Source organism: Canis aureus, chromosome 28, assembly GCF_053574225.1.
Source record: "Canis aureus isolate CA01 chromosome 28, VMU_Caureus_v.1.0, whole genome shotgun sequence".
Taxonomy (NCBI): Eukaryota; Metazoa; Chordata; class Mammalia; order Carnivora; family Canidae; genus Canis; species Canis aureus.
The window spans coordinates 30,622,163-30,647,038 of NC_135638.1; the positions used below are offsets into that span (position 1 = coordinate 30,622,163).

Genomic DNA, 24,876 nt, shown 5'->3' on the forward strand with positions numbered 1-24,876 from the left:
TACCTGTTCTTCTGTTTTCAGATCACCAAATTCTTGCATAAAGGTGGTTTCTGAAGGGAAGCGACTTGGTTCCAAGAAATGAAGCAAGCTGAAGAGCTCTTCCACAGTGTTCTGTAGTGGGGTCCCTGTCAGCAGCACTTTGTGTTCCTATAGGAACACAAGGAAAGCAACTGATCAAATCCTAACAAAAACAGTTTATTAAAATGAAAGCCTCGCTCTCCTGGGGCGTCTGGTGGCTCAGTGGGTTGAGTGTCCAACTCTTGGTTTTGGCTCAGGTCATAATCTCAGGGTTGTGGGACTGGGCCCCCAGACGGGCTCTGTGCTTAGCTCAGAGTCTGATTGAGATTCTTACCCTCTGTCCCACATGCCCTCCCTCCTCATCTGCCTTGCACGTGCTCTCTCAAGTAAATAAAATCTTAAAAAACAAAAAACAAAAAAGCCTCTCTCTAGATATCCATTTTCCTACTTCTCGTTCATGCCAACTCAGCATCCACCATACGTAAAGTGCAGGTAGCAGAAACAAAGGCAGAACAAAACAAAAACACGGACCCTGCTTCAGACAGATCTGTGGTGTGGGTCCTCTAGAATGCTGCAGACCTTGCAAACATGTCTTGCCATTTCATTTCTTTCCAGGGTTATTAGGTCAACATTTTAGTGCCATGGCTTTGCAAGTCTCCCGAGTCCCAATGCTTTTTTTCTCCACGAAAGTTTTTTTCCCAAAATCCCTAGACTCAGAGAAAGCTCACATGCTTCTTTCTGTTCTCTACATCATCAGCGCTCTTCTCCCCATCTGCTTCCTGCATGACTCACTTCAGACACAAAAGAAGTTCTTCTACATGCAACAGCATATGAAAAACTATTTTGTTCTGCAAAAATTTCAAACTAGCAAAGAGGTCAGCTTGGTTTTAAATACCACAATCACTTTTTTTTTTCTTAAAGCAGATGCTATTTCTAACTTTGTTTCTTTGAACCAATTAGGTATTTCTTTAAAATAATTCTTCCTGTTTACGAGCTGTTTCTCCAGTTTTCCTTATGCATCTGTACCCTTGTCTTTGTATTTTATATATCCAACATAGTGGGGCTATTTCTCAGTGATCAATTTTAATGATATGAGTTTTTTAATCTTAAGAGTCTTATTATTTAATATTTTGTTTGGTACATAGTCCAGCAAATAAAACTATTTCAGAAAGTGATCCTACCTTCTAGTAGGTTCAAAAGCAATTATTCTGACCTAACGTGAAATCTGACACAAACTTGGCTGCCAAGCAGAGTATATGCTCAGTAAATACTAGATAAATGATGTAACTAGGGACGTGCTAATTTTCATCATATCTACCATGTCTTTTTTATTTTTTTATTTTTTTATTTTTTATATCTACCATGTCTTATATGTCAATGAAGTTCTTTAAAAAAAAAAAAGATTTCTTTATTTATTTATGATAGACAGAGAGAGAGAGAGAGAGAGAGGCAGAGACACAGGAGGAGGGAGAAGCAGGCTCCATGCAGGGAGCCCGATGCAGGACTCGATCCCGGGACTCCAGGATCGCGCCCTGGGCCAAAGGCAGGCGCTAAACCGCTGAGCCACCCAGGGATCCCCTCAATGAAGTTCTTTGAAAGTGAAGTAAAGCAGTTCAGTTTGTTTTTATTTCTCCTTTTCTCCCTTTTGAATAAAGATGTCTCTCAGGAAGATACATAGACCACCATCATCTTGGGATTTATTTATTAAATTCATAATGCGAAAGGCATTGGGAATCAGTTCAAGATTTTCTAATATAGGGGCAGCACCTGGTTGGCTCAGTTAAGGGTCCGACTCTTGATTTCAGCTCAGGTCATGATCTCAGGGTTGTGAGATTGAGGCCCATGTTGGGCTCCACACTGGGGCATGGTGTCTGTTTGATATTCCTCTCCCAGTCCCGATCCTTCAACCCCTCTCCTCTCCCTTCTTCCTCTCTTAAAAAAAAAAAAAAAAAAAAAAAAAAAAGGTTTGCTAATATCTAACCATATGGGTGGGTAACATGGGCTACAGTCCCTGACATGCTTAAGTTCTGAATTACTTTACCCAAGAATTTTTTAAGCTGTCACAGACTCATGAAAGAGCTATACTGATACGAAAGATTGTCTCCTAGTTTTCTCATATCCCTAATGATTGAGCTAAATCCTAACCTTTAAACAAATACCGTAGAAAAAGCCTTTTTTAACTTATTCATTTCAAAGTAAATGTATCCTTTTTTTTTTTTAAGTTCAACATGGGGCTTGAACTCACAATTCTGAGATCAAGAGTCAAACACTTAGCCAACTGAGCTACTCAGGAGCCCTGGAAGGGACTCCTTTTTTTTTTTTAAAAAAAAAAAAGATTTTATTTATTCATGACAGACACACACAGAGAGAGAGAGGCAGAGATACAGGCAGAGGGAGAAGCAGGCCCCATGCAGGGAGCCTGATGTGGGACTTGATCCCAGGTCTCCAGGATCAGGCCTTGGGCTGAATGCAGGTGCTAAACCGCTGAGCCACCCGGGGACTCCTTTTTTATTCTACATTCCCTCAAGGACTGTTTAAAGCCGTTATGCCAAATGGTTACACACGTGACACTTTTATAAGGTTACATACGAGTAGTCTAGTCGGATAAAACCAGGTTTCCACTAGAAAGTAACTGTGAAAGACCATCTGATTAATACACACCGTATCACAAAACGTCATGTAAGAGACTTGGGCCAGTAAGCTTATCATCTCCAAGCTCAGCTATGTCAGCAAATATGCTTTTGGCTTGAAAACATTACCATTCTTTAGCTCTGATGGAGTGATGAGCATTTAATTTCATTTCAGCAGACTCTTTAATTTGTGTGAGGCCTGACAATGAAAGACAAGATGACAGAATCAATGAAGAACTTCTACCCCCTCCAGAGAATCCCCTCCTTGTCAATGAGGGGCAAGGAGATGGCTTGGTTTTCCAGAGCTCTGTGGAGGATGGTGAAGACCATAAATGTCCCTCTACAAATCATTTTCGTGAGCATTTCCTTTTGTGATGGGAGAGCTAAAGACACTCAGTGGTCTTCTCTTTCTGAGAATGCACTTGGAACACAATCCTCATCAAGTATACCTTTGTACTGAGTCTAGTGCAGGAAACAGCAGTTCCCTCTGACCTGCTACATAGCTGGATAAACTTACTGCTTGTTATTTTCACTGTGATTTATTCTAAGAAACAAGAATAAAAAGTGGCCACTGTGTAAGTCATCATCATAAGGTTCACTGTAAATAAGAATTTAAAGGCCAACCTTTAGTTGTTCAGAACTAGACAAATACAATTGCATTCTAATTCTGAACAACGGTGCTGTATTCCATCTAGAAAACCTCTTTCAAGAAAGATTCTTGATCATCAGAAAAACAATTATTGTGTTTCATTTGCTTATCAGAGATTCCTGGTGAGTGAACCAAGAATGAGTAACAGGTATGTGAGTCCTTGAGATGACCAGGAGGGCTGAGAGTCAGGATCCCAGGGCTGGTCCATTATAGCAGTGGGCAGCATTCTCAGCTTTGTCCCACTATGACATGGTATATCTAGAATATTATGACTTTCTATATGGGCTGTTACGTGAAAAATAATTAGGGAACATTGCAATATGTAACAGAAAAATTATCTGGCTAAGAGATTCTAATCCATTAATGAAGTGTTACTATAAACAACAGAAAATCCTTTCAAGTCTCCCGATTACAATTACATTGTAGGATGTTGACAGCATTTAACTAATCTGTATGCACCAGTGGAGGACAGTTTTGCAGTTAGAATCAACTGCTTGGTAGCACATAAACTAATAAAAGGAAACAACTCAGATAAACTCAGGTGACTATTTAAGCCTTCAGAAAGTGGTACTCTAGCTGTCTTTTACGTGGACCACTGTGAAGATGGGTCCCTACTTGGAAGATGTAGTTAGGTACTTCATGAACACTCGCATTTGCCTGCAAATACCAGTTTACTTCAATGTAATGCTAAAGTATTGCATGGAGAGAGCAAATACAGTCTCAGAGTTTCTCTTTTCCATGTGCTTACCTAGGTCTTCAAGACTATTCACTATTTCTAAGTATTTTAATTTCTTTTTTGGATTGGTCGCCAAATAATATAAACTGGTTATGAGAAACGTCTTAGGATGGAAATTCCATACTTAATATAAAGATTGTACTTATTTACTTGAGAGAGAGTGCACAAGTGAACACCAAGTAAGGGGGAGGGGCAGAGAGGGAGAAGCAGGCTCCCCACTGAGCAGGGAGCCTGACTTGGGGCTCGATCTCAGGACCCTGGGATCATGACCTGAGCTGAAGGCAATCGCTTAACCAACTGAGCCACCCAGGTTCCCCGGAAATCCCATACTTAATAGAATAATTCAGTCAGACTTATTCCTTTAAACAAAACTGGATTTTGTTTGCTTTTAATTAAAAGAACTGCTGGCTAATGAATAAAAGAAATTGCTTCAAAGAAGCAGCTGCAACAGAAAGCTTTTAAGTGTTCTTTTTGGTAGTACCACTCTTCAGTAAATAAATTTATAGTCATGAACGTATAGAATGTTCTTCCCAACTCAAACTCTCAATTAACAAGAGATCATATTAATCTACAAAAGGCAACATCAAAGAGATTTTTTAAATCTTTTGCACTTTTTAAAAACTCATCAAAACATCCAAGACATACTGAATGACAATAACATAGGTTTTAAAATGTACATTAAAAATGAAAACAAGTGATCAAAACCCACTTTGCAAACTACAGAGAACAAAGAAGTCTGAGGATGACTGAAGTCATGTAATAATTTCTGCTAGGAAACCATATACACAGAAGCATGGAACAGAAAATCAATAAAATCCTACCACCTCTATAATACATTATCCCATAACACCCCCACTGAAAAAAATGTAGAAAAATCTATTCAGAAAAACCTGACCAAAAAAAAAAAAAAAAAAAAAGAAAAAGAAAAACCTGACCACCTCTTAGGAAGCAGAGAGAGTATGAGAGTATGGAGGAGGTATGGTCTACAACTCCAGATCAAATCCAAGGTCTTGTAAATGCCCCCAAACTTCTAAGTGTCTGTGTGAACTTGACCAATTCCGGGTATTAATCCATACAAAGAACTTGACTCTACAAGTCCTACTGGATTCAATGTGCCAAAACTGTTGAGCCCTGGAATATAACTTCATTATCATCACTGGGCCAAAGCCTGGCCCACAGTTTATGAAATGGCAGTATTTATAAACAAAAGGGAAAATCAAATACTCATAATCCATCTCAGCGAAAATATCCTGACTATACCTTACTGTAATACAATTGTGCAAAGACACCAGCCAACAATGTCAGAATCAAGAACAGCCATAACTTTGGAGAAACTGAAAGCTCAGGAGGACATATCATGGTATTTGACAGACTTTGGAAACACCCTACACAGGTATCAGTCAAATTCAGAGCTGTGAGAATACTGAGTCGGTAACGATTCTGTTCGGGTTCAATGGAATCATCAATACGATCACTGACCAAGTCCATCATCTTGAGCCCCTCCAGCAGCTTGCAGTTCCTATTCTTCAGCCTATGGGCTTCATCAATGACGACACAGCGCCATGGAATATTCCGCAGCTCAGGACAATCCGTCAAAATCATCTCAAATGTAGTGATGATGGCATGAAACTTATAGGACCCCTTTATCACTCGACCCTACAAGAACGGTTCTAAATTATTATTTAGCATTAGAGATTACACGAACTTTGATTAATAAGTAGCATAAAATGGATATATTTATCTTTTGGGGACATCTTTATTTTAGTAACAAGTTGCATTTTTGTTTTCAAGGTTATTTTGCAGGGGAGCTTTAAAAACCTTTCTTTTTTCAAGGAAGTTTGAAAATCATTAGTAAAGTTTCCAATCCAATTTCTCCACAGATCATATGTAGTAAAGTGCCACTAAGTGTGGCCATTCTAATTATATCCTAGAGACCCCCAAAAGGTGAAAAGCTGAAAGATTATATACTATAGTATATAAAAACTTGTTTACTGTTTAAAATCTTTTACTTTTTTTTTTTTAACTTTTGTAACATTTCTTTTGAAGTGCTAAAATGAAAAAACATTCACCTAGGATAGAACTTTTAACAATCTCTCAAATCCAGAGTTAAACACCAAAATAGATTTCCATATTTTTCTCCTTGAAGTATTTAATCATAGGTTAGATTTTATACTCAAAGCAAACATATAACAAAACTCTTCCTATTTCCAGTTATAGGATTTTTACTTACCACCTGTAGCTTACAATCATTTTAGCACATACTCTTCTTCCTTCTCATTTATGATGTTTCACTGTCAGTATCATAGAATAACTGTATACAGCTAACAAGAGTAAGTCAAAAATCATCCCAAGTGCTACAAAAAGTCAAAGGAGAAGTTCTTCCCTTTGGGTGTGTTTCACACAAACACTGCATGCCCAATAAATTTTTACTTCTAGTAATAGTTTAACAAAATAATTTTTCCGCTTACATTTAAGAACACCATTTTTTATTTAGCTTTTCCTTAGGCTTGCAAAATAAAACCAATTAGTGTATCAGCACATTAAATGATTTTCCATAGTCACCCAAGGTAAAAATATTTTATTCATTCTTATCAAATAATCAGAATGACCAAAGGTTGTAAAAAAATTAGCTGTATTTATAAGATAGGAAAATATAACACAATTGGGTAAGAAATCTGAAGCAATTTCTCAATTTTGTAAAATCTAGACTTTCTCCCCAAACATGTGAGTCCATTTTAATACCTAATACCTTGAAATGTACATGATAGGCACAGAGCATACCACTCAAGATGCTTTACCTGGGGATCTTTGAAGTACATTTCATACGACTGAATGGTCCGACGACTAGCTTGACTCCCATGATACACAACCACGTTCAACTCTGTCCAGGTACGGAATTCCCTTTCCCAGTTGGGGATTGTGGACAATGGGGCAATTACTAAGAAAGGGCCATGGATTCCTTTCAAATATATCTCATAGAGAAATGTAATGGACTGGATAGTCTTTCCCAAACCCATTTCATCTGCTAAAATGCAGTTTCGCCTTTGGGAAGGAAGTGAAACAAAAGTTTAGTAAGTACAGATGTTAGATATTTTGCTTTCTTTTCACAAAATATATACTATGATAGTCACAAATGCGTATCTCAAATGTTCTTTTTCTTTTTTAAGATTTTATTTATTTATTCATGAGAGACACAGAGAGAGAGGGGCAGAGACACAGGCAGAGGGAGAAGCAGACTCCATGAGGGGAACCTGACATGGGACTCAATCCTGGGTCTCCAGGATCACACCCTGGGCTGAAGGCGGTGCTAAACCGCTGAGCCACCCGGGCTGCCCTCAAATGTTCTTTTAGAGTCAACAAAATACATTTCTTTTTCAACAAAATACATTTTCAAACAAAGTGCTCTAGGACATAAAAATTATTTCTGCATACTTCCATTAATATCTATGCATTAATGTTTGTGGGATGAAAATTAATCATACTTCCATTCCTGGCTGTTTCTCATAATTTTGGTTAGAGATTAAAGTGTGACATTATTTGATTAGTATTTTCAATGACTACACAGGAAGCTATAGGTCTTCTTAAAAGTGAAGAAAAACATGCTTTACGTACATGTTGTACCAATTGAAAAGTAGCCAGTTTACTCCCTCCAACTGGTATTCCCTGAGTTTGTTATTGTTTTTGTACTCCCTGGAACTCTCCGATTTCTTCCAATCATCAGCAGGAGGTCGCTCCTGTTTCAAATATAGTAAATCCCATTAGTGGTTTCTCCAAGACCACACCACTATGCTATTTTCAAATTAAATCCTTCACCATTAGCCAAGTCTTACCACACGCTCTGTTTCTGGCTCCCTGGACATTAGTTTCTCAAATTCTTCAATCTTCGCTTGATCTATGTCCTGCCTTAGCTCCCACGTGCTGTCTTCATAAGGCAGGGAGCACCACTTCACCAGGTAGTGAGTCACAGGCTGGGGCAGGTTTAAATAAATTAGAATTGGATTCATTTGATCGAAATGTATCTATATACACATACACATTACTTATTGATAGACACTACACCTCAGCAACAGTAAGAACTGAGTTGGTAGAAGTTTATTTAAAACTACAATTGTTACAGTCATCCCAGTTAATGGTATCAAGTGTAAATTAGAAATAATATTACTGGGTATCATCAGAACAAGCTAACTTTTACCTAAATTCATTGCTATTTTCAAAAGCCAAAAATATAAAGAAATCGTTAGTAACACAGCTGAATTTAAGCCTTATTCCTATCTGTACAAATCATTTATTAGATGCCTGATTCAGACTTATATGGTAAATCATTATAATACATTTATATAATTAGTTTCTTAAAGAATAAGAAACCAGTCTGTATTAGTATCTCTGCCTTTTTCTTAAAGAGAGGTATTGTTCGTATCTAATCGCTTTAAAATAAAGTGTTTGAGGGGCACCTGGCTGGCTCAGTCGGAAGAGCATGCGACTCTTGATCTCAAGGTTGTAAGTCTGAGCCCCACGCCGGGTGTACAGATTACATACATACATATATACATACATACATAAAGTGTTTGAGCTCTAGTATATCAGAGAAAAAATATTTTGGGTAATGCAGATCAACAGGATTTCCCTTATCTTTCCTCTAGAAAATACTTGAGTCTGTCAATCTTCACTTCAAGACTAAAGCACACTGACCTCGTTGTGATATTAAAAACATTCACTGTACTGTGTAAGTATGCAATAAAACAATCTTCTTTTAAGTACAGCTAAGTAAAACTAGAAAAGTAAATATCACATTATAGATACAGAAGCATCATAGACTTCATGATAACAGTCTGGAAAAAATGGGAGTTCACTGCAAATCTCACTAGATAAGTAAGTTCTAAACATTTTTATATAAAACTTAATTTACACAAGGAAGCCAGGAATGACAGAACTCATAGTGGGTGCATATATATCATTAGCAAGACAATATGGTCAGGAAGGCACTAGACTGGTCTTGACTCTTCCTGCCCCAATCAACCATCCTTTACAACCTCACAGGGCTTTGCAAAGCAACATGAAAATGCCAAGAACTCATAAAGAGAATTATTTTACATTATCCTCTGTGCACCACACTCAATGAGGTTCATCAACTTCACTATGGATGTACAATGTTAAATAACATTTAATTCCATTCTTCTACAAGAGCACTCTTAATTACGTATGGGAAATTTGTGCTTCATAATACGTTTATATCAAACTGTACTGAATTCTTAATTGATCATATTCTGAAATTGTGTAAAGTGCCAATGTATTTGTTTCGTATTGAAAATTGATTTCTTTTAAAAAGCTCTCAAACTAAGCAAAGAACACATTTAGCACTATTAGGTCATAAAACTAATAGTAAGTTTCAGTTAAATTTAGACCAAGTGTGTCACAATCCAACGCTCTGAACCAGGACCTGATCTAGGATTCCATAATCATTCTCTGTAAACACACATAAGCTGTCTGAGTCACTGCCCCCTAATACAAATGATCTTCTGTTACCTCTCCCCGTTCATCTGTGCTACGTGCAAAGTCCATTATCCGGTCAACCTCCACATAATCTGGATTAAAAAGCTCATCTTCAATCTGCACCAAAGGAAAAAAAAGTTAAAATGTGCATTTAATTCCTAAGAGTAAACGTTATTCCACTTTTCACCAGGCAATAATATTTTGGGGGCCACAGAAAAATAAAAATTTATATTTGGCAAATTCTATTATATTAATTGAAATGCTACAATTTAGCAAAATCATTCCCCATGAGGAAATCAGACTTCTCAGACTTTGTTAACCGGGTCTTTTAATTACTGTGTGAAACCTTTTTACTGTGAGAGAATGTTTAAGAATATTTTAAATGAAGTGTGAAATTACAATTCACTAATGAGCAATCCAAAAGGCTTATGGCATGCAATGCATTTAGCATTCTAGAAACTACAGCTTGCAATAAAGTCTCAGAGCCATGCAAAGTTAAGTGCTACTGGAGTCTCATAACTACTGGAGTTGTCTGAGGCCTTACAGCATCATTTACAGAATGCTATTCAAAAGCTAAAAAATACTGAAACCAGTGAGCTTCCTATTTTTAGTGTGAACAGTTTAGGGTATCTGGTTGTCTTTGCCAATCAATCTGTACCCTCATCTGAATATAGTCTTATCGTTAATCTAAGTGTTCTAATGATTTATTTGTACTGAATATAGAGCATCTGGCTAAAAGTATAAAGAATAAAGAAATGAGGCTTAAATAATTGGGTTATTTAGCCAATGTATTAACAATCTTTACGAAGTAAAGTAATACTAACTTCCTTGCAAGGTCATCTCTTTATAAAAGAACAGAATATGGCTCAAAGGGAAATTACAGACTATGCCATACTTTAAAGAAGTCAGAATCAGGCAAATTAGAAAACAGAAGATACATTATTATGTGTGCCTAGAGATGAATTTATCAGTAACATAACTGCATTAAAAAGCTTCTGCAAGGGCAGCCCGGGTGGCTCAGCGGTTTAGCACTGCCATCAGCTCCGGGTGTGATCCTGGAGACCCGGGATAGAGTCCCACATCAGGCTCCCTGCATGGAGCCCGCTTCTCATGAATAAATAAATAAAATCTTTAAAAAAAAAAAAAAAAAAAAAAAAGCTTCTACAAGACATAGTGGAAGTCGCTTCAACACTGTTCATATCTTCTAAAATGCAGGTTAAAAAAATAAGCTGTTTGGTCACAAGGATAGCAAACATTCTCTGGGCTACTGTGTCCATTTAAAACATCTGGTTTGGGGGCATCTGAGTGCCTCAGTGGTTGAGTGTCTGCCTTTGGCTCAGGTTGTGATCCTGGGGTACTGGGATCGAGTTCTACATCAGGCTCCCACTAGGGAGCCTGCTTCTCCCTCTGCCTATGTCTCTGCCTTTCTCTGTGTCTCTCATGAATAAATAAAATCTTAAAAAAACAAAAACAAAACAAAACAAAAAGTGTGGTTTAGGTCCTTTGAACACAAAATTATGAAGAAGAAATGAGAAATGCCTTTGAACAGTGCAAAAAATCCATCTAAATGTTCATTTAAAATGTTAATGTATTAATGCACTGGCTTCGTCAAAAGCATCTAGGTTTAGGTACACAATATGTATGCATTGTTCTTATATAGTATGAACACTAAAACTTTCCATTAAAACTTTGATGATAAAAGTTCCTTTTAAGACACCTTGTTTCTTAAATGGCAGCTTTCACTGATGAATTAAAATCCTTAACCTTACTCCTGAACACATCCATTCTCCCAGAGAATAATCTGGGCCATCATGCATGGGATGCAATTTCCACTTTGAACAGAGATTTAGGTACAGCGGACTTAAAAGGATGCCTAGGTGAAACAAAGAATGCAAAAGCAGTCATAATTAAAAATCCCAAAGCAGCAGCACCATGGAACACCTGAAACCAGGGCGTGTGTGTCCGTGTGTGTGCCTGAGTGTGCATGTGTCTGTGTGTAAAAGAGAAAGAGAGGAAGAGAGTTGCTATCTTTTTTGTGCTTGCCCTCAGATCATCTTTTCAGACTGGAGTTTAGCTACTTCCACTCAGGACAAAACTTAAGATTTCTAGTTGCCAAGTTACCACTCAAGATAATATATTTCAACCGTAGCAATAGGTTATTCACATAGATAGACCCAAATAGATAAGGCTACATAGGTAGGACCAGGCACAAATCCCTGAACTGCAGCTGACACCAGCAAACAAGGTCCAAATAAATTTCATAAACAGAACCAGGACTTAAGGATGGTGGGGGTGGGGGAAGCTACCACTGCCCTCTTTCCTTCTCCCTACATTGATCCATAAAGAAAAGGTCAGAAGAACATATGGTGTCTTTTTAAAATAAAGCTAATGATTTCAACTTGCCGAATTGTCACCAACACTTAACTTCAGTTTCATTAAGAAGGTCACAAAAAAAATAGAATCTTAAGTATTTTCTTAAAATCTGCCCTTTAAAAAAAAATCATTTAAATATTCTCTAAGAGGTAAAAGAGACACATGTGAGTAACTCCAATCCACCTCAGTGTTAATTACTGCACTGCAAGGAAGCTGAATACTCGGATCAGAAAAGGTGGTGATGCAGACATATGTCCAATAAAACCACTGCCACCCAATCACCCATCTAATACAAACTTTACAATCTGCCTGTTGGGAGCATGGAAATCAGACTTCAGGAGACCACAGACTTGTCATCTGAGATTATAAGGATTTTATGACAGAAAAGTACTGAACACTCTTCCATCCCCACCCCTCATGTCCAAAAAGGGGTGGGGGTGCGAAGTAGGTTGTTAAACAGGCATTATTTTGCATCAAATTTCACACTTCTTTGCAGTTTACATTCTGTTAACTCCTTTATGGAGAGGGAAACTAATAAATCAGCAAGTTTAATCTTTCAATGTGAAGGTTTCTCTTTTATCTTTTTGAGGCTGTAAGTGAAACCAAATTGGTGAGCAAAAGTCCAGAGACCCCAGTAAGCAGTCTGCAAAAGCATTTTTAATGCAATCAAGTTATGTTGGAGGGGAAATCTGGAACTTCTTTTAAAAAATGCAGATTTCCTTCCCTGCCCTAGGTATGGTTACCTTTTTCATCATCGATAATTTAGGATAAAGGGAGACAGGCAAAGACATTATACCAACTTCTAATACCACATGGCACACATCATTAGTAAAGATGAGTTTAGTGATCGGGTATTAACTTGAGCAAAAGAAATCTGCCACATACTTTCCTTAGTAGAAGTAACTGACATTCTAGAAACTGTATTTAATACTTACTATAGAGTCTTTAACTCACTAAATCTTAATAGAACTTTTATCCAGTGACTTTTTTCACCATCTGCTAACTATACTTTCATTACAAGATTTTAATGATACCATCATATTTCCACATAATATAAGGACCAGTATCTTCTAGACTAAGCAACAGGAAGAATGAGAAATTTCCTGTTTACAAATTTTTTTTAGCAATAACCAGTTACCAGTATGTAAGTAACAGCACCAAATGAGGCAAACTATTTTTTTTCTTAGCCATTTGCTAAACTAAAATTCAAAAGTCAAACACTTTAAGAAAGTTACTACTTAAGAAAATTAACTGGGTATTTCATACCTCTGAAAGGAATTTGTTCTGGCCCTGCTTTGCCTTAAATCGTTTGATCTTTTGCTGAATTCTCTTATCTTTTTCCAGATCTTCTACAGATGCCCATTGACAATGAAGATAAGAGCTAAAAGAATAAAATAATATACTTGAAACATGTAGAAAATAATTTTATTATTCCCCCCCAAAATCAACTAAATAATTAACAAAATAAGCTGTTTACCTACTTATTGAGACTGCTGATCAACATTCAATACAATTATTCATGTTTGAGAATAAGAAAAAAAAATCAGTAATAGTGCCTGAATTTGTCTTCCATCCTAAGCCTCCAGTTCTCTTATTTATCTCCCATTAAAAAGAGGAAAGGACCTACTAACAAGCTGTTTCCATAAGTGAATGGATTACACTTCAATACAAAACAATTAGCACTACAGGGTGGCCCTAATTATGAATTTACATTTTGAGCCTTTTATCATTAATTGAGAAATAAAAGGTTTCCATCAAGTTAAGAGAATTCAAATTTAAAACAGCACTGGTAAACCTAACCTAGTCCTTCTAGAGCAATCAGAGAGAAAAGAACCATCACTTGCTCTCTGAACACCCACACCCCAACCAGCCCCTGATCAATTTCTGCCCTCCCAGCTTCATTCTTCCAGGAGCTTTGAAATGATGTTTCTTGGACCCCTGTGAATTTTTCCCTCTCTACTGTCTACCTAGTCCTCACACTGGGCAAGTCCTCTCCTCTTCATACTCACCACGGCCTGCTCCAAGCACAGCTGTTCTCTCTAACCTCAACTTGAACACTCTCACCCTCCCTTTGACTATAGGTATATAGTTAACATTTTATGATACTTTGACATTCTTTGGTTTGCTATTTCAATATTCTTTTGTACCATCATTCTCTCCCTGCCCCAGATAGCCTGTCTCCTATTCCTCTTTCTGGTGATGACATTAAAAAGAAATAAGGTGCTGAATATGTGCCTATTTCAAAATCAAGGTACTACTACTCTTAGAAATTATGCAGCCATTCTAAAATCTGTCAAAAATGATCAATGACATGGAAAAGGCTTATGATATTAAGCATTATATCGTTTATATTTATGTAAAGTATAATATGCAAAAGGAAGGACTAATTTAGTCCTTCTACAATTGACTGAGGGAGATAAGGACTTTAAATACATATACCTTGTAGGATATGAATTGATATAAACCCTGTACACACATGCACACAGAGAAAAGAGCCTAGATGAAAATGCATCAAAATGTTAATAATGATCATTTCTGGGTGGTAAGATTCCAAGTATTTTATTTTCTACTTTCAAGTACTTTCTCAATTTCCAATAAATAATGTGCAACCTGCTACTGCATATTATCAGAAACAAATACTATAAAAATAACCTAGTCTAGTCTAATTATTGGATAGAAAAAGACATTTGTGTAAGTCAACACCCTTGTCTTTCCTAAGGTGCAGCACATGCCTTTAAAAGCACCACTGGTGTGGCTGTGAGGTGGACATAGGCATTTAGTCACTCTCTCATTTGTAAACTGGGCTGTAATTTTTTGGATAGTGATTCTGCATTACTAAGTGGAGAAAAACCACAGCTCTCACTAAGAACAGAAAGAAGGCAAGGATACTCACCACCCCCACTATTATTCAATATTGTACTTGAGGCACTAGCCAATGCTATTAGACAAGAGAAAACAAGGAGGGGCAATAATTGGAAAGAAGTAAAACTACCCCTATTTATAGACTGTATAACTGCATAGCTGGGAAACCCTAGATAATCCATTAGAATACTCATTCAAATAATAAAATGAAATAATTTAGCAATGTAGCAGGATATAAAATTAACATACAGAAGTCAATAGCTTCCATTTACACTAACAATAATCAGAAGATACAATGGTAGAGAAAACCACTTATGTTATCAACAAACATTAAATGCTTAGCAATGTATTTAATTTACAAATGTATGAAATGTATAAGGAAATATTCAAAACCCTTCTAAAATACACAAAAATAGAGTTGAATGGACTAGAAAGACAACCTTATTTTTAGAGAGCATGACTCACCATCATAAATCATAAATTCGTAAATGTAATACAATATAAATATAAATAAAATATAAAGAAGCATTTTTATGGTGTTAGGTGAGTTAATACTGACATATATACAAATAAACATGCAAGAACATCCAGAAAAACACTAAAAAGGGGAAGTTTTTAGGGGAAATTAGATACACTAGACATTAAAATATACCATAAGCCTTTATAAGTAAAACAGCATGCTACTGGCTCATGAATAGAAAGGCAGATCAAGGGATTAAAACATGGTACAGGGGCACCTGGGTTGAATGCCTGACTCTTAATTTCGGCTCAGGTCAAGAGCTTAAGGTCATGAGATCGAGCCCAGTGCAGAGCCTGCTTGAGATTCTCTCTCTCCCCCTCTGCCCTTCCCCTGCTCTCTCTCTTTAAAAAAAAAAAAAAAAAAGGTACGTATATAGTTCCAAATAAATATATAAATTTAGGACATGATAAGGAACATATCTCAAATTGCCAGGATGAAGATGGACTTTTTAATAATAGTGCTAAAACAACAATATTTGGAAAAGTATAAAATTGGAACCAATTTTATAGTAACCAAATATTACTATACTTTATGCCATACCCCAAAATAAACACCAAGTAGATCAAGCACCTACACACAGAAAATGAAACCATGCAGGTACTAGAGGAAAACATGGCAAGTTCCTCTTTAATCTGGGGGTAGGGAAAAGCTTTCTAGCTATGGCTCAAATGCCATATACAATAAGAGAAAATATTAATAAATCTAAATACATAAAAAATTTCTTTAATTTACAATGCAATAAAAATATAAAGTCAAAGGATAATAGAAACTAAGAAAACATAGTTGCAACAGATCACACAGAAAAATGGGCAGAGGACATGATGACACAACTCACAAAAGAAGATATAAAAATGGCCATTAAACTAATGAAAAGATGTTCTTGTTCACAAATTAAGAAAAAAAAAAACTAAAGCAAAATACAATTTTTCACAAAAAATGAAACTACCATACTACATTGGAAAGTTTGTAGGGAAACAGATGGTCTCTTACATTGTTGGTAGGAAGGCAAAGGGCCACACCCTTATGGAAGGGAATGTGGCAATACCTAATAGAACTACATATATGTTTGCCTTTGAATACAGCAATCCCATTCCTAGGATTTCACCCTCTAACTGTGCCTAAAACAATCTCAAAATATATAGGCATGAGAATATATACTGTAGCATTATCTATAACTATAAAATATCAAAAGCAATTTACATGCCCACATGCACAGGATGTATTTGGATGAGTGATGACACAGCCATGAAATGGAGCAGTAACAAAGAGTGAAGAAGACCTTATGGTTTGATATTGAATAATTGCCAAAATACAGTATTATTAAAAAGCAAAGTGAAAATGTGTACTGATAGTTGCTATTTTTTGTAAGAAAATAGGAGAAAATAATACTTTTATTATATGTAAAATATTTTATGTATATATATTTACACACACACACACACACATATACATATATGTTATCTGTGTGTTCATACCAAAAATTACAGAAAGGATAAATCTGGGATTGATGAGAAGGTAAGTAGGAATGAGGTGGAAGGAAAGGGAAAAGGATGTGTCTTTGAATATCCTTATGTGGAAGTTCTGACTTTTGAACCATGTGATTATTTCATGAACTTGAAAAAAAGAAAATAAATAAGATCAACAAGAATGATGGGGAGCTGGGGCACCTGGGTGGCTCAGTTGGTTAAGGGTCTGACTCTGGCTTAGGTCATGATCCCAGGGTCCTGGAATGGAGCCCATGTTGGGCTCCTTGCTCAGCAAGGAGTCTGCTTCTCCCTCTCCCTCTGGCCCTCCCCCTGCTCATGCTCTCTCTCTCTCAAATAAACATACAAATACTGAATGAACTTTATAGTTGGTAGGCTTCTTTTTCACAAAAATATGGTCTAGTAATTTGGAAAACACTTCCTGTATATTCTAAGACTGACAATTAAGCAAATATATTAGAGATAATGAGAGCCAGGTTTCTCCTGGTTGAAGAAGGGAGTCATTACTATTAGAAGGGGAAAGGACAGAATGAACCCTGCAGTGCTGTTGAAATAAAGCCAGAACAATTGTTATAAAGGCCCTCCCCCTTTATAGGCATTGTTTTTCATCATTGTTAGGTAAGTAGATAGGTAGGTACACAGAGATGTGTATATATAATAAACACATGCGTGTACATGTAACATATATGTGTATGTCACACATACTTATACACATGTGTGTACATGCATGTACATGAGCAGGTGGCCCACCTAGCTCTATCTACTGACAGGCCCCTGAAGGGCTGACCTCCCTGCAGCAATGCGTACACCTAGTACTCAAATGGTGGTTTCTAAATGCCATTCTTCAATAGAAACAACCAAGTCTCTTTGGATAAATAACCTATTCCAGGACTTAAACAGGACAATTACAAGATGAGATTATCCTCTGCTGCCAGAAAGTAAGGAAGTGCTCAAAGAAGGATGGGGACAAGGCAAAAGGAAACAGTATCCAGCCTAAAGGGGCTCCCAGTGGCCAAATCTGGGATGTGAGCAAAGTAAATAATGATATGATAATAAAGAATTATGGCCCACTGAATAAAAATAAGACATTGCAAGTCTACACAGCTACAAAGAAGCAGATTTAGGCCAAATTCTCCCTTACAGTGGAAACCCAACTAATACATTTAGAATGGGTGATAGAATTAGTAAATCACCACTTGGTAACCATTATCACATTTAAGAATCTCAAAAATCTTTCCAGAAGATACTTTTACAATTACAAAAAGGAAAACAAGAATTCTTTATACCAGTTCTGTAATTTTTCTATAAATTTGAAATTATGTCAAATAAAAGGTTGACAGGAACTGTTAATTTTATGGAAATTTTAATTTCTCTTAGAACTCAATAATATCAGACAGAAAAGCTCTTCTTTATAACTACATTTGCCTCATCTCACATGACCGATGAAGGATGACTGGTCTCTCCTGGACTGGCAGTGGGACCTAGTCACAAATGAATCAAGTACCTCAAGCCCTCACTTCCACATCCTGATTTGAATGGATGCTGATCTAGTGGTGCCCCTTTGTGGGAATCAATACTTAAATTTCTTGCTTTGTGTGTGATTTGATAAATCTACCAGAGAACTGTCTCTGGCTTACTTATATCTCCTCCTTACCTATGCTGACGCTTCCCTTATATGGCTATATATGAAATCATGTCATATGTACAATTTCCACATGTATACAGTCATAATGCTCTAAGTACAAAATGATGACAACATCCATCTAATACAAACCGAGAATTTTTTTATCGCTGTATTCTGTATATCACTGAACTCCCACAATAACACTGACAAGAGACTTCTTCATCTTTTCACTCAATAAAGGTCTTATGAGCAAAACTTTAAACTACATTAGTTTATTAACACAGTGGCAGTTGCAACAAGGGAGAATGATAGAGACCATGGGCCCAGTGCTTTCATTTTCTAAGAGTACGGTATATTTTCTTAGGCTGTCTGAACAGCTGTCTGTCAGAACAGCAACTCCCAAAAGCCTCTCTTTAAACTCTAGAACTTATTAATATGGGGTTTGAGTTCCTTGCTTTGACATTTTTAAACTTAATTTTTATGTTATCCATGAAGATTTTTGTCCTTGTTCTGTGACTACTGCTTAAACTAGAAAAAGGCCGCAGATGGGATGACTTTAGCAGGATGACTACTGATCCTCACAACTACTTGGCCTCATCAAGATGTGTCTGGTCCTATATCTACAATAAAGAATAACTCACTGAGTTCTTCAGTTTTTAAAACTTCTGCAATTCAAATCTACTAAACAGAAACAAACAAAATCACAGCTCACTGCATTTCAATATGTGAATGATGTCATAATTTTCTAGAGCCTTCGCCTGATAGGAGACATCTCATCTCAAGTGCCTGGCATCCTATGCACAGCCAGAGGAGGGAGAGTGGCCTCACAGAGTAAAATTCATTCTCAAAGGACAGGCAAATATGACTTTACTCACTTTTCTATTATTGTATGAGGCTGTATTCCTTCTAAAAAGAATTTCTTGATTATACATGAAAGCTAGTCAACTTTTCTACCAATTACACATTTTCCAGAAAAATGAAATTTATGAAATTCCAAGGATACAAAAATTAGTAGGCAATGGCCTCCAAAGCATGAAATAAACCATACCCAAATCTCCCAATTCCCAATTATTTTTTCATTTTTCCAATTATTTCTTACATCCTTATTTAAGACTTTGACAATATATCCCCCAATTAAAAGAGAAAAAAAAAAATCACAGTTTACTTACAAGTTTTTGTATTTCACATAGAATTCCTCAACTTCTACCTCTTCTCCAGAGTCCTTCTGCAGCAAAAGAAAATTTCAGACACATACTTAACACCAACTACTAGAATATTCCAAAAGTAGTGATTTACTCCCACAGGAATACGAAACAGGAACGAGAAAGGCAGTGCTTGATGTTCTTGTAAGGATGAGCACATTGCGAGCAGTAGGAGGCCAGTGAGATGAAGACTAACACGCTTAGGCCCATGCAAGCTACTCAATGTGCTATAGCTTCTAAGACATGAATCATTTTAACTCCTCCCTAACCACATGCAGCTTCATTCACAACAACCTGACCCCAAATTTGGCTCTCTGCCAAACCCACAGTGTTAAGTAGACGCCAAGTGTACCATTTTCTCAGGCAGCAGCCAATTAGCAACTGCTCTCCTGAATGCCATATGTATTATTTTTGGCTGCCTCATGGCAACTTTACATTGTGGGTTTTGTAATGTTTTAAAATATTTAAAAGACATTTATTCCTCCATATAGTTAATAACTCTAAACAAGAAACCATATAAAACTAAACCTTGTTCTTACACTGTAATATCAGTGCATCACAATTCACAGTTTTAGTTTTACTCAGTGGTACAATTAAAATCTCTCAGACAAGATGTCTCACACACATAGCAGCCAAATAAAATTAACACTCCAACTACTACATTTAGGTTAAGGTTAAAATCGTGATATGCATCAGCCAAATCAAGAGTTCGGTGGTGAGATTATCTGCACCATCTCCCCTGATCCCACCTACTGCAGTGTGTGCAGCAGAAGATACCACTCATATGATATTTTAGGTATCTCTTTCAATATTTTTTTTTCCCTTCTGGTTTTAGGCTATTAAACAAGTCATAGTATGTAATTTTCTCCTGGAACATTTGATCAGATAAATCAGGGACGTAGAACATAAACACCACTTACAGATGTTTAGGGATTGCTTTTACACTCTTACAAGAGCACCCAAGCCTGCCTCGAGGGTCACACTTGGCTAAGCCGCCTCAGAGATGCTGCGGAGAAAATTAAGGCAAGTAGGAACATGGTAAAGGACGAACAAAAGAGCAAAGACTTCTATACTGGATGACAGGCTAGCACAGGCTCTGCTCTGAGAGGCTACAATTTCCTCAATCCCTAATCTTCAAACTACTATCAAAGACTGTGTGAACTTAAACTTTTCTCTGAAACTCTCACACGTATCTCCTCAATCAAATTTTAAAATGCTTTTCCACCTGTGTAGCCCTCAGCAATTAGAAGACAGGATATTTATGAGCGTAGTCAAAGCCCATTAATATCTGGTTCTGATCTAATGATATATAAATGGTCATAACCATAAATAGCTTTTTAAACAATATATACAGGACACCATCACTATCCCAAACATTTAGTTGTCAAAAATGGAAAAAAAGAATTTTTGCTGGGTACCATCAAGAGCCAGCAACGTAAGCCTGGAATTAATTGATTTAATTTAGAGAGAAATTCTTGTCAATTCAAGTGACAACCTAACTAGCCCCCACCTTACTTTTTTCGGACCCAATGTTACCTCTTCCACTCACACATTTCAGCAGTCATTTTGAAATACATTAGCTCTGCATAGAACTGGAGATTCTGGTAGAAAGGCCATGACAAGACAGAAGACAACCAGGGTAAAGGGAAAGCCAGGATGAGCCTAGACCTTTTGATACTTGTCATAGCATTACCGTGAAATCCAATCCTAGGATGGAATTCAAGTGTCTCGTCTACCGTTTTTACTCTTTTAATGCTAGTTATATTTCTTTCAATTCAGAAAGTGTTTCAAAATTATGTATCTTTGAGGTAGTAAAAAAACAAAAAACAAAAAACCAAGCTTTATCATTTCTATTCTCTCTTATTTCCTGATTTCCTTCTTCCCAATCTTTCCCCCTATACTGGCTTTTCCATCATATTCTAAATAGATAGTCTCACCAGCCCCTAATTTCTAAGCAGACACCAAAGCACATAGGATCTACTCTGGAACACCACGGATAGTTTTCATCCTATCTCAGTCCTGTGGTCAGAAAGTTCTGACTCACAGCCATCAACTGTCTGTCTCTTGACTGTCATCAATACCCACTTTCTTATCATGATCAGCTATTCCTCTAGGAACCCGCCACGGAAATGTCTACCAAGAGGGTCGAGAGCTGTCTGAGAAGAAGCAACTGGGTTCCAAGGCTTCATGTAGTACCACCTGGAGCTGGTATAGAATTCTACCAAGGCTTGTTTCTTCTGGATGTCCCAAATTATAAGCCTGTTCTTTGATGAAGTGACCACACATACTGGATCACCTTCTTGCCCCTAGAACTGTGAGTAGAGCTGCTTTATACCTTTTGTTTCATATACATATGATCTTCCTGACCTCTGCCTTACTAATAGCAAAACAATTAACAAAAGTATGTGAATTCATTAGCCCTCGGGAACACCATTTTAATTATTCATTAAATGGCAGTTTGGGGACACCTGGGTGGCTCGGCGGTTGAATGTCTGCCTTTGGCTCAGGGCGTGATCCTGGCATCCGGGATCGAGTCCCACTTCGGGCTCCTTGCATGGAGCCTGCTTCTCCCTCTGCCTATGTCTCTGTCTCTCTCTCATTGTCTCGAATGAATGAATGAATGAATGAATGAATGAATGAATGAATGAATAAATAAATAAATAAATAAATAAATAAATAAATAAATAAATAAATGGCAGTTTGACCAGCCTCTGGTGATATCTGGAAACAGTCCCAACAATTATCCATCCTCATGTCCCAACTTTCAGACACCATTCTATAATGAGCATAACTAATGAATAACTGACTCCAAGCACTAGAGTTCTGGACATGAATGCAAGTGTGCTTGCACATACACAAAAAACCAGCAAATTTATTTTCTGGACAACTACTATTAAATTTGAGAGCCCTCTACAGTAATTTTATGTGTTCAATAGAATATTTTTGAGAAACGTGTATATCTTTTCATTAGATTCCAAGGCTAGTCTATGAAAATCCTTAGTATTCATATGAAATTTAAAGTTCCAAATATATTAAGCCATACTTGTTCCCATCGTTCACAGGAACCAGACAATAAATCGACTCCTTTGGCCACCTGGATTCTATCTGTAAATGGCAATCCTGAAGCCAAAAATAATGGATGACCTTCCCTAAGCATTCTATTACTAAATTAAGCAGCCACACTGGAGAAACAAAGCTAAACTATAGTTTCCCCAAAAGGGAAAGTGTTAGAAAATTTACAACAGAAAGAGAAAGCACCTTGATAAAGACATCAATAAAGCAAAGGTATGAATCACTTCCTACTTCTGACCCAACCCTACTCTATTCTCTACCAGAGATACCAAATCACAGTTCACTTATGGAGAAAGTAGGACATAATAAATGTGATGAAGACTTCTGCCCACTTTACATACTATTTGTTGTTATTAGTGGGTTTGGCTAAAGAAGATTAAAACAAATACCCTGGAATTTAAATAAGCTCTTAAGAAAATATATCATGGCATAACCTAAAAAAAAAAAAAAAAAAAAGAATTCCAGGGAATATAGCCAGAATTTATTTATTTTTTATTTTATTTATGATAGTCACAGAGAGAGAGAGAGAGGGGCAGAGACACAGGCAGAGGGGGGAGAAGCAGGCTCCATGCACCGGGAGCCCGATGTAGGATTCAATCCCGGGTCTCCAGGATCGCGCCCTGGGCCAAAGGCAGGCGCCAAACCGCTGCGCCACCCAGGGATCCCCCAGAATTTACTTTTAAAACTACTTTTGACCTTCTAATACAAAAAGGATTTGAATTACTATTCTCCAAGGACGGATGGCTCCAAGCAGAAAGGGCTACATGATGGACTAAATGCAGAAAACAAAAGAATGAACAATTGTACAATCCAAAAGTCCATTCTTAAATTTACCTTAAAATTCAAATACGAGTATCATCTACAGCCCTTTCCCTGGGACTCACACACTTGAACGTGAGTTTAGAACAACATACAGGCCTGAGCCAGCCCTATTTAACAGGAGGTGCAGCATTACGCAGGCCCTGCCAGATGAGCTCTGTGTCCACATGACTCCATGACAATGAGAAACGCTTCTCAGGCTACAGTGATGAGGTCAACTGACTCTGGAAACCATTATCTGAGTCCCCACTATGTGTCAGCACCGTGTAGGGTAGGCTCTGAGAGCCCACAGCAGTTACTGTAGTGCTGCCAGGCGGAGATAAAGGCACCTTCTCACAGCTACTTCTTCAATTATTCATGGTAATAGGACACAGACCAGCAGGCATAGCTAGAATCCACAGGAAAATCTCAAATTTCCTTTTGTTTCTATTTGCCACACTCTCCTCCAATGTTAATAGAGCTGATAACTAAAGTAACTATTTCAAGAACGTTACCAATTGGAAAAGTGAGTACCTGCTAATGTTTACAATGTTCTGATGACTTTTTATTGCGCTTTATGAAAACCAGTAATGTAAAAGCACTTCAATGAGCTATACATCTCATCCTTACTTTAAATCACACCTCAAGGCATACCTCCCTGCCCAGACCAATTCTTCCGTTCATCTTCTCCATCCTAAAATTCACCAACTCCACAAAAACTCCACCGTCATATAAAATTACAGTGATTTTTAATCTCCTATGATAAAATAACCTCGGTTGTCTGTAAATGATAACAATACCTATTCCTAACCATGGGTACCTATCTTTTAAAGCTAATGAGAAAAGAAAAAAGAGCTGTAAAGTGTGCAAAGCAGAAAGGAAAAGCAACGTCCCATGTAATGCATAGTCTAAGTAGCTCTGAATAATAGAGCTAATTATAATTTGCAACCCCAAACCTGCTGAGTATGCCTGCTGAAGCACTATCAACTGAATGAAAATTAATACATCCTATCCAAACCACATGCTATTTACTCCAACAAGTCACTTCAATTCTGTGAAGGGGATTATTCTTTAAAGCATGTCAAGTATTTAAATTTTACCATATATTGACAATTCACAAATTAACAGTTCTAAAGTCATTAGCAGGACAAAAACGCAACCTTTCTAATGAGTTAAATAGCGCTCATTTCTGCTTAAACAGGTGGGAAATTTGGTGGAAATTTTATCATTGAATTCATCAGAGAGGAAATTGTCATGTTCAAAGGGTCAACAGATAGCCACTCCATATAACTCCCATCCCCTACGCTCAATTTCAAAATATCTTGACATGCCATTCTTGATTATTTTCCTGTGAACTAGAGTTGTAGAGTCTGATAAAAAAATCCACACTCTGAATAACACAATAGAAAAGCAAACAG

General features: G+C 37.1%; 1 protein-coding gene across 3 annotated transcripts in view; it reads right to left on the bottom strand.

Moving 5' to 3' along the window:
- The window catches only part of CHD7 (chromodomain helicase DNA binding protein 7), a 192,200-nt gene that overhangs the window by 37,658 nt on the left and 129,666 nt on the right, over positions 1 to 24,876 (bottom strand). For all 3 annotated transcript variants that reach the window (XM_077876852.1, XM_077876850.1, XM_077876851.1), the window contains exons 7-14: positions 19,556 to 19,611; positions 13,163 to 13,277; positions 9,557 to 9,640; positions 7,864 to 8,001; positions 7,646 to 7,767; positions 6,832 to 7,075; positions 5,513 to 5,689; positions 4 to 147 (exon numbers count right to left, since the gene is read on the bottom strand). In XM_077876852.1, the coding sequence (XP_077732978.1) occupies positions 4 to 147; positions 5,513 to 5,689; positions 6,832 to 7,075; positions 7,646 to 7,767; positions 7,864 to 8,001; positions 9,557 to 9,640; positions 13,163 to 13,277; positions 19,556 to 19,611 (1,080 nt within the window). The remainder of the gene's footprint in view (positions 1 to 3; positions 148 to 5,512; positions 5,690 to 6,831; positions 7,076 to 7,645; positions 7,768 to 7,863; positions 8,002 to 9,556; positions 9,641 to 13,162; positions 13,278 to 19,555; positions 19,612 to 24,876) is intronic.